Below are 18,387 nucleotides of genomic sequence, written 5' to 3'. Positions count from 1 at the left end.
GTTCTCTTACCCGCTTAATACAAAAGGAAAAGATTTATGAAAAATTGTTTGAGGGCTGGTCCTATTTTGGAAAAGTGGTGAATAAACTCCACCCCGATGGCAATCACTCTCCTCGCCGGCTAACAAATGGTGCGAAGCCTCTCGCCTAAGTAAAGGCTCCACCCTCTTTACTTCTTTACATAACCAATCAAAATACCTGGCGTCACTTTGATAACAGTTTCAGCCACGCCCCTTACCTGGCTTTTCCAGACAAATCAGTAATCCTCTGATAGCGACTGTGACAGCTCCAGCCTTTCATATTATTATCGTTATTATTTCAAACTGGCACGGTATTTTATAATTTGTGCCTTTTTAGATTCCACGGTTACATTTCCGGGCTGTCAGAACGGGCTGACTGAACTTACGAACCGGTAACCACACAGAGGCCATAAGCTAGCTAGCCCAGCTGTCTCTACAGTCCAACTGCCGAGTGCTCTTTGTCCGTTCAAGTCAGCTAGCAGCAGGCGCTGTGTTATCTGTCAGTGAGCAAACGCCGGAGTTTACAATTCTGTTTCATTTCCCCCGGTTTGACGAGAATCTAGTGAACCAAGATAGGCGGCTTGGGAACCAAGATGTCAAATCGAGTGGTGTGCAGAGAAGCAAGTCACGCCGGGAGTTGGTACTCAGCTTCGGGTAACTGTCAGCTTAGCACGGTCTGCGTTAGCATGCTGAATCTTAACTCGTGTTTTTCCTTTGGTTGTGTGTCTTGTGTGTATTTTTTGTTGTGGTGTATAACCTGCAAAATATAATAATGGTTTATTCTCAAATTTTCCTCTGCTGACGTTGATTACCGACAAATAAAGCTAAGATAAAGACGAAATGCTCAGATTTATCTGATATGATGCTCCTTTTCTGTGTCACCCCATGAGGTGCACGGTGAGTTTAAGCTCATTCAGCACTGTATCTTCTTGTTGTGTCTGTAAACAGACGGGTTTCTTCGGGGAGCAAAATTGCATTGATGGGGTTTTTGAAGTTAACCAAAGCTAACATGGCTAACAGCAGAACTTCCTGGCCTACATGCTAACTGATGCACTCTTAGAAAAGTCCCAGAGCTCTTTAAACATTCAGCAGTATGAGAAACTGTTGTCATTATGGTCTCTTGTTGTCCTCCGACCCGCTTAGGTAATGTGTTGAAATTCTCTCTGGCGTCAAACAAAGGACTGGGTAGGGCTTGGCAGAAACCAGAAGTTTCATGTTGCACCCCTTCCCCCATTTTACAAACTGTGAGCTATTTCTAATAGAAAATTCCGCACAAACCGCTCAGTTTTTCCACTCAAAAGAAGAATGGGTGGAGTAGCCAAAGTTTTTCCTCAAGAGTAGCACTACTTCAACATATTATTACTCAAGCAGAAGTACAAAAGTATTAGATTTGAACAAGCTTGTGAATAAATAACAAGTCTCAATTTAACATAAACTGTAGGTGTGTGTCTGTAGCATTTTTTTTTTTTTTGCTAAATAGTGTTTGTTCATCTACTGATGTTTTTCACAGTGGGGAAATTATCCAGATATTTATTCAAGTAAAAGCACTGATACGTCATAATAATAATACTTAAGTAAAAGTAAAAAGTATGGTGTAGTAAGCCCAATTCTACCAGTAGATTTTCATTTTCCCAAGAAAGTTACTGAAGTAATGTAACTGGTTACTACTCACTTCTACTAGCGTTGAGCAGAGTGCAAACAGTCAATTTTCATGTTAACTGAGCTTTTAATAGTACAAATCCAAGAATGCATTTCCTTTTAAAATCAGTCTTCCTACTTTTAAACAATTTCACTCATGCATTTTTTCCTATCAAATCATTGAAATTCCAGTATTTATTATTTTTTTTATTTCTAACCTATATTTAACTAGATGGATCTTACTGAGATTGAAAATCTCTTTTCCAAAAGAGATTTGGCCAGGAAAGGCTACAACACAGAGATGACTACCAATTATAAAACCACAGAACTCAAAATGCAATTAAAAATAACAATTAAAAAATGTAATTAGATCAAACTAATTACAGTTTATTATAGCTGCTTTTCTGTGGTTTGTGTATGTCTCTGCTCTTTTGCACACATCACCATATTTATTTTTATTTATTTGTTTTACTTTTCAGGATCCCAGCTGAATGCACAACTAGAGGGCTGGCTGTCCCAAGCACAGTCCACAATCAGACCTGCTAGAGCCATCATTGCGCCGTAAGCGCACACTGATAGTCAACCCTAGAGCATGTGAAATAGTATTCGCGCTTTACCAACATGTTTTCTGCTTGCAGCCATGCTGGGTATACCTACTGTGGTGCTTGTGCAGCACATGCTTACAAGCAGGTGGATCCCTCTGTAACGTAAGTCCCTTCAGCTTTCTGGCTTTATTCCTCATTCAAGAAAAAAATGTGTTAAATAAAAGTCTCTTACGTTTAGGGTTAGAATTTACAGTACTTCAGTACGTATACTGAACAAAGATATGCTGTGGAGATAACAGACAATAGTGCTGGTTGTTTGCTTTGTGTGATAATGGCGCGAGTGAGATAAATTCCTCTTGGTTTTCAGTCGTAGGGTGTTCATTCTGGGACCTTCACACCATGTGCCCCTCTCCCGCTGTGCCCTGTCACCTGCAGACGTCTATAGAACGCCCCTCTATGACCTGAGAATCGACCAGAAGGGTACTTGCAGCTTTCACTCCTGACTGTGATTTCTGCTTCTTCTCTATGTGTTTGTCTTTAGGACTTATGTGTGAATTTATTCCTGCTGCTGATTTATTCAAAGTTTGGGTTGAAGAACATCCATTAGAATGTAATTTGTAAATAAAGTTGAAAAACTTTTTTTTTTCTTCCACTTAACAATTATGCACTTTGTATTGTTGATTGTTGACATGAAAGTTCAATAAAATGTATTTGATTTTGTGGTTATAACTTGGCAAAATGAGAAAAAGCCCAGGAGTGTGAATTCTTATAGTTACTGAAATTACTTGGAAGCGTAGTGATTTATCTGAACTGTAGTCTGTTAGCTGTAATACTAGAATGAATATTTTAAGATAAAAACAAAGTTTACCTAATTCTTTTTAATTATGAATTTCCACATAGAAAAGGAAAAGTCGGAAGTTGTATTTGAGAGCTCAGATAGGTTAGACATCCTTCAGCAATTTTTAAAGGTTGATTCTGTGATTTATTTTAAAATGATTTTTTATTTTATTTTATTTTTTTGTCATCTTCATTTACATCTTAAAGCTTATTGTACTCATTAATTTGATCTGAAGCCAATTATTGTGCGGTAATAATTAAACTCTGTATTTTGCAGTTTACGCAGACCTCTGGAAGACCGGGTTGTTTGAGAGGATGAGTCTACAGACAGATGAAGATGAGCACAGTATTGAAATGCACTTGCCTTACACTGCTAAAGCCATGGAGAGGTAATGCACATGGGAAGGGTGCAAAGTTTCAAAATTTTTAATCCAAGATGCAAAGATTGAAGTAATTCTGCAAAGCTGTAGCAAGGCACAGATTACGTGGAAGACATCTTTCCAACAAGATGGATTTTATTTTTGGCCTCAGGTGAAGAATGCTGTATTTTACTTATTCACTGATCTGCCCATGCAGTCTTATTTCCAAAGAAATTAAAGTCACATACACACAGCAGAGCTTCATTTCTTAGTAATGCGTTGTTGATTTTCAGGGTTTGTGGTGTTTTTAATTTTGCCCAAAATAAACCTCCTAGAACCCTAGGACATAAATTTGCCTGAAGGTTTAATTTTGTTTTTCACCACAGTGTGTTGTAAACAGAATGATTTATAATGTTTTGCACTTTTAGTTAACAAAAAATATGATCAGCTGAACTGATGACTAAATAATATTACAATGCCTAGCAGTCTCTGTCCACAAAACTCCATCTTCAGGCGCCTTTAAATTAGGCAAACAGTTCTGCCTCCCGTCTGTAAACTTTTTTCTATATCAAGTCTCTGCTCAGATCATTTCTGAGTAGAGATTCAGCATGTTGATACATTGCAGTGGTTATGTATCAATATGCAAGTTGATTCGGTATGCGATTTTGTCGGTTTCTATGGTAAAAGCGGCCCATAGAACTGATCCGAACTGAAACAATCCTACCCCGTTTCAGTTGTAGTCCATAAGACTACAGTACAGATAAGGCGGCGCTGCACAACACACTTCATTGAACGAGGGACAGAAAATGTCACTACTTGCGACAAAGCGGAGACTTGCATTTGTCATCGTTTTAATATAACGTCATGTGAGGTGTTTGGGTTGAACCCTGCATGCCCAGTGAGAGTCCAACTGGAGGCTTAAATGCTCTCCTGAATGTGCAGGACCATAAAATGATGTACAGCGCCGCACCAAACTGTACTTCTCAGTGGAAATGAGATATGGATGACATTCTGCTGGCAAACTTTGTTTATTGGAGACGCATAGCCACATTTTCCCCTGGTAAATGTATAACATAAAGCACAAATCTGGGTTGGCATGCAGTTATATCTATCTAATGAAATAACTCATCTTTTAGCAAACATCTTACATGCCTAATAATACATCACAACAAGCCAATCGCTAATCTGGTTGTGGCACTGTCTGCATTGCAAAGAAGTAACAAATCAAGTCGGCCCCAATGTGTTTTCAGGTGCAGTTTTGTTGATATCTAATGACTGCACAATGAGTGTGTAAGCCACTTTGCTAACTTTGAAGTGTACAAACATATGGAGAAGGCACATGCACACATCCAGATGGAGATTATAGAACTACAGTATAACATCACAGAATGTCTCCATCTGATTCTCACACTTTCCTCCTTCATCCTGGAGACCAGGATGAAGGAGGAAAGTGCTCAAAGTGCTATTAGCTGCTCAAACGTCAAAATCCACGTTAAGCATGCTCATACAAACCACGCAACAGGCCTTTGTTCAACTGTTCAGTTTTTTTGAGAAAGACACATCTGCTCTGAATATAGTAGAACAATTACTTTATATTATCAATCTTCAAAGTTAATATGAATTAAAGCACAGTTGGCATGAAGCATCCAGAGGCAAACGGCTCTTTTGTTGCGTACCTGAAAAATCTGCAGAGGAACAAAATGGAGTGGCAATATAACAAACACCTCTGATTCCTCTTGCATCTACAAATTGTTGAACCATTCAGACCCTTTTTCCATTAACATTGCACAGTGCCTGTTGTGCACTTTGCTCTTTGCTACCGTCTTGTCTGACTTGTGCTGCACTATGTCTCCAATTAAGTAAAACAAAGCTTGAAAATATTTTTGTATTGTGTCCAATTGTGCTTTTCCAGTCAGTTTATTTATATAGTGCCAATTCACAACAAATCATTCCAATTCAATCATACATACATTCCAGTTGATCCTAGTAATCAAACAGTGCAGGAAGCTCAGTTTATTATTCAAATTAGCTTAAAAACTCTAAGAAAACCCTGCAGATTGCATCAAGTCATTGACTTCTATATATTGTCACTCCTAATGTGCTGCAACATGCAGATAAGTGGAGAAAAAGTAATCTATTAATCTAATGGATAATACCAGTTATGTTCTGTTTCTTTCAACTCTGCAGAGCAAAATATGGAATCTTTTTTTTTTTTTTCTTTTTGCTTCTCGGTGCCCTTATGTTTGGTATAATCTGAATGACACTGATTCACATGAATAATTAATAAACCCTTCTGTTACTTGGGGTGGCGACTGGCTTAAAGAGGGATTATGCAAGAGATTGAACAGAGTACTCTGGTTCTTTATGTAGGAAAACCTTTGATTTCTGTATGCATGACGCTGTTGTACAGAGTGTGTCTAAAATGCAACTCGAGTTGTTCCTTTAATCTGATTTTGCAGCCACAAAGATGAGTTCAGCATTGTTCCTGTGCTTGTGGGTGCTCTGAGTGAGTCTAAGGAGCAGGAATATGGGAGGCTGCTCAGCAAATACCTGGCAGATCCTTCTAACCTTTTCATAATCTCTTCTGACTTCTGCCACTGGGGTAGGTACCAGAAACTGAAAGAATGCTGACATTTTCACTGCGTTTGTGTCATGCATGACAAAAGAAGCAATTTTTTGTTGTTAATTTCTCTGTTGAAGGCCAGCGGTTTCGGTACACGTACTACGATGAGTCTCAAGGAGAGATCTACAGATCTATTGAGCATCTTGATAAAATGGTAACTACTTAGAAAGACAGGGTCAAATGTGAATGCATTAGTAGATCGAAGAGCTCTAGCAAATTGTACTAAGTATATCTTATTTACCGGATATGGAAATAATGTTGATACCTTTAGATTATATTGATTTTACTTGCTGCTGCTTATGTTTTTATGGAGGAAACTAAAATAATGGTTGAATTAAAGATATGCTCATTTCTTCAAGAGGCTCTCTCTATGATTGAACATACATATAAAAGCTTTTACCGGTAGTTATATTGTGAATTACCAACAAAAGTTTTTTTTGTGTGAAAATGGTAGAGCTTATTCAAACTGAGATAAAGGTTTGAATGTAAAACCAAGAGGAATACTTCCTTATGTATATAAAAATCAGCATATTAGAAGGCACATCCAAAATGTTTTAATTTAAAAATAGGACAGGTTCTCCCTTGCTTTCATTGAACACCCTAATGACAGGAAACATAAAGTTCAAAAATAACTTTTTTTTTTTTACACTGTCAACATGGTTTCGCCTACATTTTTTAAAACGTAGTTTATTCTTCTTCTGTAGGGGATGGGCATTATAGAGCAACTGGATCCCGTTTCTTTCACCAACTACTTGAAGAAGTACCGTAACACCATCTGTGGACGTCACCCTATTGGAGTGCTGCTAAATGTAAGAACAGCTGAACACTTAGTTCTGACTTTTAGTGAATAATTTTCATTTCTGGTTAAATATCCAAGTTTTACTAAAACTCTTGCTGCATGATATGAGCAAACTGTTGGTAGGATGTTACACTCATTGAAAAACTGTTATATTGTTGTTGTTAAGATGGTAATAAATTAAATTTTTGTCTAGTATGTGTGTGCATTTAAGCACACACACACTGACACCTTCAGGTGATTTAAGCAGATCAATTAATTTTTACACTGAGAGGAAGCCAGAGTACCTGGAGAAAATCCATGCATGCACAAGGAGACACCCAAAACGGAGAGAAATAAAAACCTTTCAATTATTTTAAGATTTTAACAGATTTTTGTGCTAAAACACCACTTTGAGTTTTATCACATTGATTCCCAATGAAAAACACTGATTGTCTTTCAATGCCACACAATTTAGAAAGTTCAAGGAGTATGAAGAAGGAAGGGTCATAGCAATGTTTGCAAAATTTTGTCTGCCTGCAAACCATCATTTAGAAACTAACGATCTGTTTCTGTTTTGCAGGCTGTGGCCGAGCTTAGGAAGTCTGGTTTAGAAATGAACTTTTCTTTCCTGAACTACGCCCAGTCGAGTCAGTGCAGGAACTGGCAGGACAGCTCCGTGAGTTATGCTGCTGGGGCGCTCATCGTTCATTGAGGTCAGCTTCTGCAGGGGCCACTGCAACGCCGCCACCCTGCCCTTACTATCTTAATGCCATAACCTTGACCCATGATTCTCCGATTCCTATCCCGATGCCCCCCCCAACTCCCTCAGTAATGCCCACTATGTGCAGGAAAAACTTAGATAATTGAAGCCAATAAAATAATTTCCCTTAAGTCCCTCAGCTCTTCTTCGATTTTCTCCACCCACCTCTTAGTTTGAAGTGTCTTCCGATCTTTTCGTTGTAGTGCAATTTCAAGAGAAGATGGAGGTGACTGGGTTGGAGGAAGCTCTGGGAGTAGCAAATCTTTCTTTTTGCATTATCCCTGTAGACCCTCCTTTTTTTTCTTTTTTTTCCCCAATAATGACGAGCAGCAGAGATGTAAAAGAAAAAAAAAAAAAGAGTTATTTGGATTTGATGTGTTCTCTTATTGTTATTGGAGAATATTCAGCTCTTCCCAGACGAGGATGGAGTGAGTCTTCTGACTGCATTAGGCCTAATGCTACGCTAACTTGGGAAACCGTGTCATAGGTAACTGCTACCACTATACAGCATAAAAAAGGGCTGCACTCTACAAAGTTCACTTAGACCCTACTGTATAAAACCAAAAAAAAAAAAAAAAAACACACATTATAATCATAATATTGGTTTAATATATATATTTTATTCATATTTTAACCTTTTTTTACTTTCTAGAAGTTTTGATAGATGTGATAGTATTAACTGGATTAGTGTGTAGATTTGAGTAGCAGCTTCGTCAGTTTGGCTCTGAGGTTGTCAACAGGGTTTGGCCTGTAGATTGATGTATGTTCCACTGATCCTTTGATCCAGTCGTATGTTTATGGCATTACAGATTACATTTTCAGCGCCTTGCTGCAGTTATGGATGCCACAGAAATGTAATCAAATCCGGACTCTGGCACCTTCTAGTTACATTTTACACTTCCCTCTTGGATCTCTATAGTAACTCGTTCTTCACACTGAAGTGATTACTTATTATTTTTCCGTTTTCTTTGAATTGTAAAATGTTTTTGTTACATATTGAGTAGAGCTTTCTTTCAATGCAATCCAAACGAAGCAGCCAAGCTGGAATGACCACCATCTTCAAAGATTACATGTCACGTCTGTGAAGGAGGTTTTTAATTACAGCTTCTTGTTTTTGACTGAATAATGCCAAAAAGTTTTGCACAACACATTTCGATTTCTGTCTTGGCTACTTTTGAAAGTTTATTTTTCAAAGTTCCATGTCATAATTATTTCAAAATTGGTTTGGTGTAAATTTGTTATAAATCAGAACATTGTGGATTGTCAAAGTTTTCTAAATCTGCTCAAAAACAGAAGGATCTGTCGAATTTTCCCAGAACAATGAGAGATATTGCTACCAGCTGCATTTTGAATTCATTGGCTAAAGGTTTGGAAATACTGAAGCACAAAAGCCCAAGAGGACTGTTGCTTTTACAATGCTCTGCAAAATTATTTACCCCACTTGAATTGTTAAGGCATTTTATTGTATTTTATATATCAGACCAATAAAAAACATTGTTACAAATAAAAATCAGTCTACGAAATGTGGCATAGATTTGGTTTTAGCCATCTTCCCTTCCCCTGCAGGTCTATAGGGTATGTTTCTACTAGCTTTGCACATATGGAGACTGAAATGTTAGGCAGCAGTGTATATTTCAATGGCAATGCATTAAAACTTTGCTTGCCAATGACATATTTGGCCATTTGGGACTAGCTTTTTATTTATTTTATTTTCCACCAGCTGATGAAGAGCTTACTGGTCAAAGGAGAGCAGGGAAAATGTGGGTCAGTTGTGATCAATAACATCATTGCAGCATTTATTAATGACGTTTTAATGTTATCTTTTTCTAACATGCAGCCTTCAAGATTGGGTTAATTTCTGTCCGATGGATGGACATTATCTCTGATAATCACTTAGATTTTCAATCGCATTTAATTCTACTCTTTGACTGGACCATTCTGACATAAGTTGTTGGGGGTTAGTTCTCCCGGTAGAGGCACACTTCCCTCTCGGTCCTCAGTCTTTTGCAGCATCTGCCATGTTTTTTCCCAGGTTCCCTGTGCGTAAATGAAAAGCATCCACAAAGTATGTTGTGCAGGTGGTGTGTACTGAGCAGTGTTGCTTTTCCACCACACTTGACCAGAGCACATTTTTCTGTGTGTTTGCAGTAACCTTACACGGCAAACGGGACTTCGTGTGCCTTTCTTTTTGCCACATTTCCTTTAAGGCCAAATTTGTGTAGTGAATCTGTCGACAGGTCGTCCCACCTGAGCTGTGGGTCTATCTAGCTCCTCCAGAGATACTCTGGTTCTCATGGCTGCTTCTGTCTGGTCCATCTTATGTTATTAGTAGGCTTGTGGTTGTGCAATACTGTTTTGAAGGCCATGCATAACGTTCTTCCCACTTCAAAATAATGTATTTCTTTGTGCTCATGTGCTACCAATAAAACGCACTTCAGTTTTAGGCACAAATTTGAAAAATTTAAGGGTGTAAATACTTTTGCAAGGCTGTATAACTGTGAAAATTGGCCACAGGAGCTGATTGGGCATTAATCATTAGTAAAAGCGGCATGAGTTTTTAATAGAAACATTTATATTTTGCTGCTTTAAGGTAATTCCTGCCTCATTCCACATCTAGTATTAATGCAAACCTTGTTGAACCGAGTGGAACGCAGACTGAAGGCTGAACCCCCAGACTCACATGACCTCTTATGCTAATTTACAGGAAACTAGCAAAGCATGACACACTGTGCTATTGTGCCTTTTATCACTGTTGCACATTTATATATATATATATATGTGTATATATATATAAATAGATATATAAAGCATATTCTCACTTTCAGTCTTATTTTCTAAAATGTGTTTTCAGTTTTTGTGTACTCTTTCCCCTCCTCTTCCTTTTTGCCAACAGCCCAACTTAGTTTCCGGACCGCCCAACACTTCATCACTTCTTACCCTGCACACCCGTCTGTTGGGCTAAAATGGCACCCACTGTTATCTCCTTTCTCTGGCGAGGGAGTTCTGTTCTGTCAACTTCATTCTTGTAGCGAGCGACAAATAGCTTAACCTCGACACTGTTCATTTCTCTGTCTTTGGTTATTTGTCTTTTTAGAGATGTTTTTGTTTTGTATTTTATTTTCCTCTCTATTTAGGATTTGGAAGTTTTCACATTGTTAAACTAAAAGGAAAAAAGAAAAAAAAAAAAAGGAAAAATACTGCTTATCTGCTCCCGTAATGGAGTTTTTTTGATCTCAGGTTCCACTGACAAAGCATCCCAAAAGGCTCCTCAGAAAAGGCAGAAGATTCATGTTACAAAATAAGTAAAATGTACTGAAAAGCACGTCTGCTTAAGTGTCTTGTTTTTCTGTCGCAAAAAAACTAGATTTTTGCTGCTTATACTTTCAGTCATGGAAATTCAGAAAGTCTTATTCTCTATAGATTGTTCTGAGACAAAATTAGAATATCATTGAACAGGTAAATCATAAATTTAGTTAATTTGATTGTAGTGTACAGCAAATAAAGAAACACGAGAAAGAATGTTTAATACAGAAAAGTATGGTTATATATTCTGGGTTTTGCATTAGTTACTATATCAATGCAGCATGGAGGAGCTCAGGCTGTGGTTCTGCTGGGATGTAGTGGAAACCCAGGTTACTTTAATGGTTGGTTTTGGGTCATCTGCGTTGTAGGGTCTGGTGTGTCTCATCAGCCTGCTGACCTAAAGTCCATAGAGGATCCATGGGGTTGAGGTCAACCCAGTTTGCATTACTACCCACTCGAGTGCAGTAATGTAATAAACCAGCATTTGAACCATTGGCAGTGTGGGAAGACACCAGATCCTGCTGGAAGAGGAAATCAGCATCGTTATAAAGCCTGTCAGAAGAGGGGAAGTGCTTAAAAAGTTCAAATTCTGTCAGACTTAATGTCTTGAACTTGATTTTTCTTTCTTTTTTTTAAACCCAGTGGACCAAGACAAGCAGGTGACATGGCACCCAAATTGTCACTGAAACTTCACAATGGTTCTCAAGCAACTCAGATTATTTGCCTTACAAAATACAAAATTTATTTTCATTTTAAGAGAACTTTGGGACACTAATCAACAGTCCAATCCTTGTCCTACTAGTCCCATATAAGACGCTTCTGACATCTCTGCTTCTAGCAGCTGTAGTTCATGTCCTGTGGGGCTCCTTGTGAATCTCCCTAAGCATTTGAATGGTCTTTGCTTGTGCATTATTCTCTACCACAGTTTTTCCTTTTGCCAAACTTTCCTTTGATATGTTGCATGCATCACTCTGTAGCCAGCTGCTTTAGCAATGAGGTTACCGTCCTTGAGGAGTGTCAATGACTCTGCTGGAAAACCATCAAGTCAGCAGTTCTTCCCATTATGATGTGGATCATAACTTTTCTGTATTAAAAAGCCTTGTTTTATTAATTTAAGAGTCAAAATGCTGGGTTTTCATTAGCTGTTAGCCATTTAGATGTATTCCAAATGAAGACATGACACCTAAAATATACACTGCAAAAACACATTTTATGAAGTATTTTTGATTTAGTTTCAGATATCTTAGATTTGCCTGATTTCAATTGTGCTATCTTTTAACTAAATAATTTCTTAATTAGCCCAGGTTGATTTAAAAAAACCAAAAAAAACCTATTTCACTTATGACAACTTTTTGCAATGATGTAAGTGACATAATCCGCCAGCAGAACCAGTGCTTTTCTGTCAATATTAAGGAATTATTTACTCAAAACATAAGTTTTTGTCTCAAGTATTCTAAGTTATTTGCTCTAGAAATTAGACCAATCATGTTGTGTTATTGGTCTCTATGAAAATCTAGTTTCACTTTTTAAATTGAATGAATGAATTAAATTAACTTTTCAGTGATGATCTAATTTAAGGATTTGTGTAATCAGGGCAGCACCACCAAACAGGAGAAGCACTTAAAAAGAAGCATAACTTCTTCTAAAGCACTCCAGTTCAATCTCATTACATTTGCATTATCCTTGACACCACCGGCAAAAAATTTATGATTATTGTCTCCAGCAACAACAGGAGGTAATGATCCTTTCAGCTCTGTAGTTTCCTGTGAGCCTTACTGTTGAAATCAGATTGCTTCTCACCATTTGGAGTCTTTTCAGTTTTTATTTGAACGTGTTTCAGTTATTTTCCATTTTTCTCATCTATTAAATCCAGTACTGTTTATGCAATGTGACAAGCGTGCCAACGATTTGCTCATCCACATTCATGTAATCCAAGCAGTTGCTGAGGAGATTAAAAAGCTTTAATCACTTGGTCCAATTTCATTTAGAAAATAATGTGCAAATGCACAAATAAATCTGTTAAAACAATCAGATTTTCTTTTTTTTTTTTTTTTCTTTGACCCAGTTGCTTTGTGAGCTTTTTAACTGGATGGACTTGTAGATTAGGGAGTTTTAACATGAAGCTAGCTCTTACCAGAAGTCATCTGTCACAGATGACTCCATGGCTGTTGCTCTGGGTTTGCTGCAAAACCTAAATTTGTGCTCGGGAGGGCGGGATAATCATAACCTCGCCTCAGGCAAAATATGTACATAAGCTGTGAAAAAGGGAACACTTTCATGTTTCAGCAGGCTGGCTGACAGACTTTGGCTGTATTCTCTGGGAGGAGTCACAGAGAGGCTGTTTACATCCATTCAGCTTTAAACAGATACTCAGGATTAGTTCAGAACTGGAAAGGATTACTGTAGTGTGGAGGACAAGACCTGCAAGATGCACTGCTATGAGAGCGTGGTGAACTATCTGAGCTGGGGGATGCTGCTGGCAGGACTTCTTCACCTGATCAATCACAGGAAGGCACAAGCCTCCTATGGGCGCCACATGAAACCCAGCACTCCGGCTATTATGGTTCCTGCCAGAGTTGCCTGGTTCCTGCAGGAGATGCCAGCTCTTCTGATGCCTCTGCTGCTGATGCACCTTTCACGCCAATATTCTACTATGGGGAGGGCTATATTGCTAAAGACCTTCTGCCTGCACTATTTCCACAGGTAAGAGTAAAGAGAGAGGCTTAATTTAGGATGCTTAATAAGAGTGCATTTAAAACCTCATAAGCCTCACAGGGTTTTCTGAAGTATGTCTTTAAAATAACATACCCAAATCTAGTTTAGCTTTTCTCAGCAATGACAAACTATTTAAATAATCTTGGTATCAAAATAAAGCGAACCCTTGGGATACTGCTTTAGTTAAAAATGCGGATGACGCATAATATAACTCGGATTTTCTTTTTGTCCTTTGCCAGAATATTTTTGCACTATACAGTACAGAAATCTTTCAGAAATATAAACATATATTTTATATTTTAGAAATATAAACCTGTGCAAAGATTGATGCAGTTGACATAAATTAGAGAAAATTAACTAAACAAATTCCTGTGTTTTCACTTACTAAACATAATAAAATTATTATTACATATTTACATGCTTGTATTATTTTAATACCCACATTTATTTTTCATCCATTTACAATAAAACAATACTTTTTTTTTTAACTTCCACTTTTTTTACACTGGATTTTGGAAATCCAGTGTAAAAGAAGAAAGCTTACACCAAATTTAGACACATTTTACTGATTTTTTCCCCCTGAACTACCAAAATATATAATTTTTTTGCCACTTCCAGAACTCCTTACAATGTTTTTTGACGAAGGTTCTGGTCACTGACATGTGTCCCGCAGCCCTTGAACATAAACTCAAATGCTTCCTGCTCAACTCTAATGGTTTTTAGCTTCCAAGAATCTGACATTTTTGTCTATGCCAAATATGTCTATGTTTAACTGGAGGGACGAGCAGTAATGAGTGTAGGGGAAAAAGGTAAGCTCTGCCCCTGGTACTGGGGTATTAGAGCTCATATTTGACCTTGTTTATGTTTGAAAACTTCAGTCATCTTACCTGAAAGACAATACAAGCAATGGGAAAGTGATTTACATTCAGTTGCATCTTGAAATGTTAGAAAAGTTAATTTATTTCAGTAAATCAGCTCAGACAGTAGATTCATAAGACGTATTTTAAGGGTTTATTTCTGTTCAATTTTGATCTTTACTGATTCGCTCTCTTATAACATTGTGATGAACTGTATTTGCACTCAATAGTTGATTGGTTCTCCTTTTGCATGAGTTATTGCATCAGTGAAGCTTAACATGGAAGTGATCAAGCTGTGGCTCAGCTGTGGAAGCCCAGATTGTTTTGAAAGCAGCCTTCTGCTCATCAATATTGTTGGCTCTGCAGCCTCTCAACTTCCTCTCAACAATACTCCAAAGATTGTCTTTGAGGTTCAGGTCAGGCTAATTTGCTAGCCAAATAAAGCACTTCAGACTCAACCTCAAGCAACTTGGATTCTGTGCCTACCTACTCTGCCTCCAAACTCCGGGACTGATTTCAGGAAAGGCTGAACATATCCAGGATATGAGCTGTGGTAACATTACACCTCTACATCTTGGTCTACCTTCTCTTTCTGTTATCTGTCTGTCTATCACAGGACATTTGTGTATTCCCTGCTGACCAGAGGACAGCCTTTCCCTCTGAGTGTGATGGCCACAGCAGGTTTTTTCTGCTTGTTGAACGGTTTTCTGCAGGGTCACTATCTTTTGCACTGTGCCCAGTTTGATGAGGAATGGACAGCTGGCTACTGCTATACAATTGGTAAGCACACGCTCTTTTTTACCCCCCTCCCCCGCTCATCTTAAATCCTTTTTAAACATAAGATGACTTGTGAAATGTTAGTTGTGTTGCATGTTGTTTCAGGCTTAGTGGTGTTTTACATCGGAATGGCCATTAATATACACAGCGATTACATTCTGCGCAACCTGAGGAAACCTAAAGAGATAGTTTACAAAATTCCAGCTGGTATGAACCTGATTACACTCAAGTAAACTCTCTTCCAAAGTGTGTTTGCACTCACTTGGGTACCTTAATCTCGTGCAGGAGGCCTATTTGAATATGTGTCTGGTGCCAACTACTTTGGGGAGCTGGTGGAGTGGTTTGGCTATGCCATAGTGACATGGTCCCTTCCAGGATTCTCAATCGCTGTCTTTAGCCTCTGTTTTATTGGACCAAGAGCCTATTACCATCACAAGTACCTACGATATTTTCAAAAGATTAATGATCCCTGTTTTTGTACTGTTGTTTATTTTATTCCTAATTTCTTTTATCTTCATTACAGGTTTTATACGGAACATTTTAAAGAATACCCCAGGTTTCGAAAGGCTTTGATTCCATTCATCTTCTGAAACATCCTCTCCTTACCTTTCGTTGGGGAACGGTTCTAGTTTTAGCTCTAGAACACTAAACACAAGACATTTTATATGCATATTTCTGGGATCTCGAGTTTTAAGATGGCTCTTCTTAAAGATGTGCTGTCCTGAAGAAACCAGAGTACCCAGAGGGAACCCACACATAAACGAGGAAACCATGCAAACTAAATGCACAAAGCCTGCAGACTGGAATTCAAACCCAGAACTTTATTGCCCCAATTTTCTCACCGTGCAGCCCTTGATGTATTCATGCCTTGAAGAAAAAGAACACACTCTCCTCACCTGAGGGCAGATGTGGTTCACTGAGTAGAGTAATAATTTTGAAATAGGAATTTGTGGGTTCCAAGTCAAGTCAAGTCAAGTTTATTTGTATAACACATTTCAGCAACAAGACAGTTTAAAGTGCTTCACACCATAAAAACATAATAATGTAGGTTCCAGCTTCCTCCTGTCACATGTTGATGTTCCACTGCTCAAGGCACTTAACCCCGAGTTACCTACTTGTCTGCATATCAGTGTATGCAATTGTGTGTGTCAGTGAGTGTGACCAGAAAAATGTGATTTTTGTGCACTTTAGGGTTTTTAAACCATTTTGAATTTTCAGTATTATAAGAAAAACACTATGAATTCAGTGTATTATACAGATGTTTGCTGCACCCGCATGGATGTGTTTGAGGCCTCTACTATTTTTAAGAAAGTTAATGTTTACCTCAAACTCATTCTTTATCAAATCGTATCTATGCTTGTTATTTGCCCCCTGATGGAGGATTTAGTCAGGTGTCTCCAGTCCACCCTTTACAGCACAAGTGTCAAACTCCAGGCCTGGAGGGCCACTGCCCTGAAACTTTTAGATGTGCTTCTGCTGCACCACACTTGGATAGAATAATTAGGTCATTAACAAGGCTCTGGAGAACTGATCTACACAAGAAGATGGTAATTAAACCATCTCATTCCAGTGTTTTGTACCTGTGGCACATCTAAAACCTGCAAGACAGTGGCCCTTGAGGACTGGAGTTTGACACCCCTGCTTTACAGCTTCAGTCCCTCAACTTCTAAATGCATTCATGTTTCATCATACATGAGTCAAACAGCTGAATTTACCTTCTCACCATGTGTTTGGATTTTGCAGATTCTCATTTCTGGAAGAATAAAGGTGCTGGGTTTTACTCCCTATCTGGGGTCTTTCTGCATGGACTTTACATGTTCTCCCTGTGCATTCATGGTTCTCTCCTGGTACTCCCACAATTCAAATACAAACTTTTAGATTAAATGGTATCTAAATTTGTATATATGAAGGTGTGGTTCCATGGTGATTTTTCTCTGTGTTGCCCTGAGATGGACTGGGGATCTGTCCAATGACCACTGGAGAAAGGCACCCATCCCCTGTGACCAAGAAAGAAAGTAAGCATGCAAACTCTTGTTTTGGCAGATGGCTTTAGGAATCTGCATCCATGATGACAGAATCTTGTTTTTGCTTTATGACCCCTTGTGGATACTCTCAGAATTGCAGGTACGAGTGCCATCTTTTATTTAGGAATCCAAAATGGCTGTACGCACAAATAAACACCAGCAACTCTTAACAGTGTTATTTTTCACTAGATGTTATATACACCAATATGCACTATACGGTGATATATGCAAGTCTGGAACCAACTTCCAGAAAACTGCAAAACAGCTGAAACACTGAGTTCCTTTAAATCAAGGCTAAACCCTCATGTGTTAGAGTTACCTTTGATTCGTAGTAACAGGAACATTGATGATTATATTTGACTTATATTTATGTGATGATTTTGATTATGGTATTTGAAATGTTTATTACTTGTTTCATAACTGGATACTGTGTGATGTGTTTATGGTGTAAAGCACTCTAAACTGTCTTGTTGCTAAAATATGATGTTCAAATAAATTTGACTTGACTTGACTGAACTGGAAGAAAACTGTGGAGTAAAGGCATTTAGTATTTTTATTCAGGTCTGTTTTATTGGTCAGTGGAGCAAATATTTTCTTTTTAGAAAATTTCATAACTTACTATATATTATATGTGCCCACATCAAAACTGCAATTTTATTTATTTTTTAAGAGATGAAATAAGTATTATTTAATTAGAATTTGACATTTCTTTTGTAAATAGTCAATATATATTTCAAAAAAGTAACTAAAAAAAAAACTTTAGAAGAAAAAAGTGGAAGTCCATTCAGTGTTTCATGAAAATTTGCGAAAGTTTTTATTTAAAGGTGAGTAATATCCAGTTCACTTTTATAAAAAAGTTTGATGTTCTGATTCTGTGAGGCAGGAGTTTGTTCTGTAAACGGTGGGTTGCTAGTTCAAATCCATGGTCCATCTGTCAGATAAATGAATGATTAATTGTAGTGTAAAGCACTTTGACCCTCTGAACTAGATAAAGCACTATAAAATTTCAGACCAATTACCATTATTTCTGGTATTATTTCGTAGTTCAACATTGTAACTCATTTTATAAAATTTTATTCAGTTGTAGATGCTGATGGCTCTAGATAGGAAGGATATTTTGTAGCAGTCTGTATTACAGCAGCTTTGAAGAAAC

At 37.8% G+C, this 18,387-nt stretch overlaps 2 protein-coding genes across 6 annotated transcripts; both read left to right on the top strand.

Annotated features, from left to right (window-relative positions):
- The first annotated feature begins 206 nt into the window (after positions 1-206).
- On the top strand, positions 207-10,880 carry memo1 (mediator of cell motility 1). Of its 2 annotated transcripts, XM_044137286.1 has the most exons (10): positions 207-672; positions 2,136-2,217; positions 2,295-2,363; positions 2,569-2,681; positions 3,316-3,427; positions 5,857-5,999; positions 6,098-6,174; positions 6,725-6,829; positions 7,379-7,511; positions 10,796-10,880. In XM_044137286.1, the coding sequence occupies exons 1-9, from the start codon at positions 612-614 to the stop codon at positions 7,508-7,510; spliced, it is 894 nt and encodes a 297-aa protein (XP_043993221.1). In that variant the 5' UTR covers positions 207-611; the 3' UTR covers position 7,511; positions 10,796-10,880. The 2 variants fall into 2 exon arrangements, with proteins under 2 accessions (XP_043993221.1, XP_043993220.1); XM_044137285.1 differs by lacking the exon at positions 10,796-10,880 and having other exon boundaries at positions 208-672; positions 7,379-7,689.
- Positions 10,881-11,229: 349 nt separating this feature from the next.
- On the top strand, positions 11,230-18,167 carry srd5a2b (steroid-5-alpha-reductase, alpha polypeptide 2b). 4 transcript variants are annotated; one of them, XM_044137291.1, is made up of 6 exons: positions 11,230-13,564; positions 15,050-15,213; positions 15,316-15,417; positions 15,496-15,646; positions 15,734-17,057; positions 17,160-18,167. In XM_044137291.1, exons 1-5 carry the CDS (start codon positions 13,290-13,292, stop codon positions 15,798-15,800), a joined length of 759 nt encoding a protein of 252 aa, XP_043993226.1. In that variant the 5' UTR covers positions 11,230-13,289; the 3' UTR covers positions 15,801-17,057; positions 17,160-18,167. The 4 variants fall into 4 exon arrangements, with proteins under 4 accessions (XP_043993226.1, XP_043993225.1, XP_043993224.1 ...); XM_044137290.1 differs by having other exon boundaries at positions 15,295-15,417; XM_044137289.1 differs by having other exon boundaries at positions 15,496-17,057.
- Positions 18,168-18,387: the final 220 nt, after the last annotated feature.

The sequence above is a fragment of the Gambusia affinis genome, linkage group LG13 (assembly GCF_019740435.1).
Source record: "Gambusia affinis linkage group LG13, SWU_Gaff_1.0, whole genome shotgun sequence".
Classification (NCBI taxonomy): domain Eukaryota; kingdom Metazoa; phylum Chordata; class Actinopteri; order Cyprinodontiformes; family Poeciliidae; genus Gambusia; species Gambusia affinis.
This window is presented reverse-complemented; position numbering and strand designations above follow the sequence as displayed.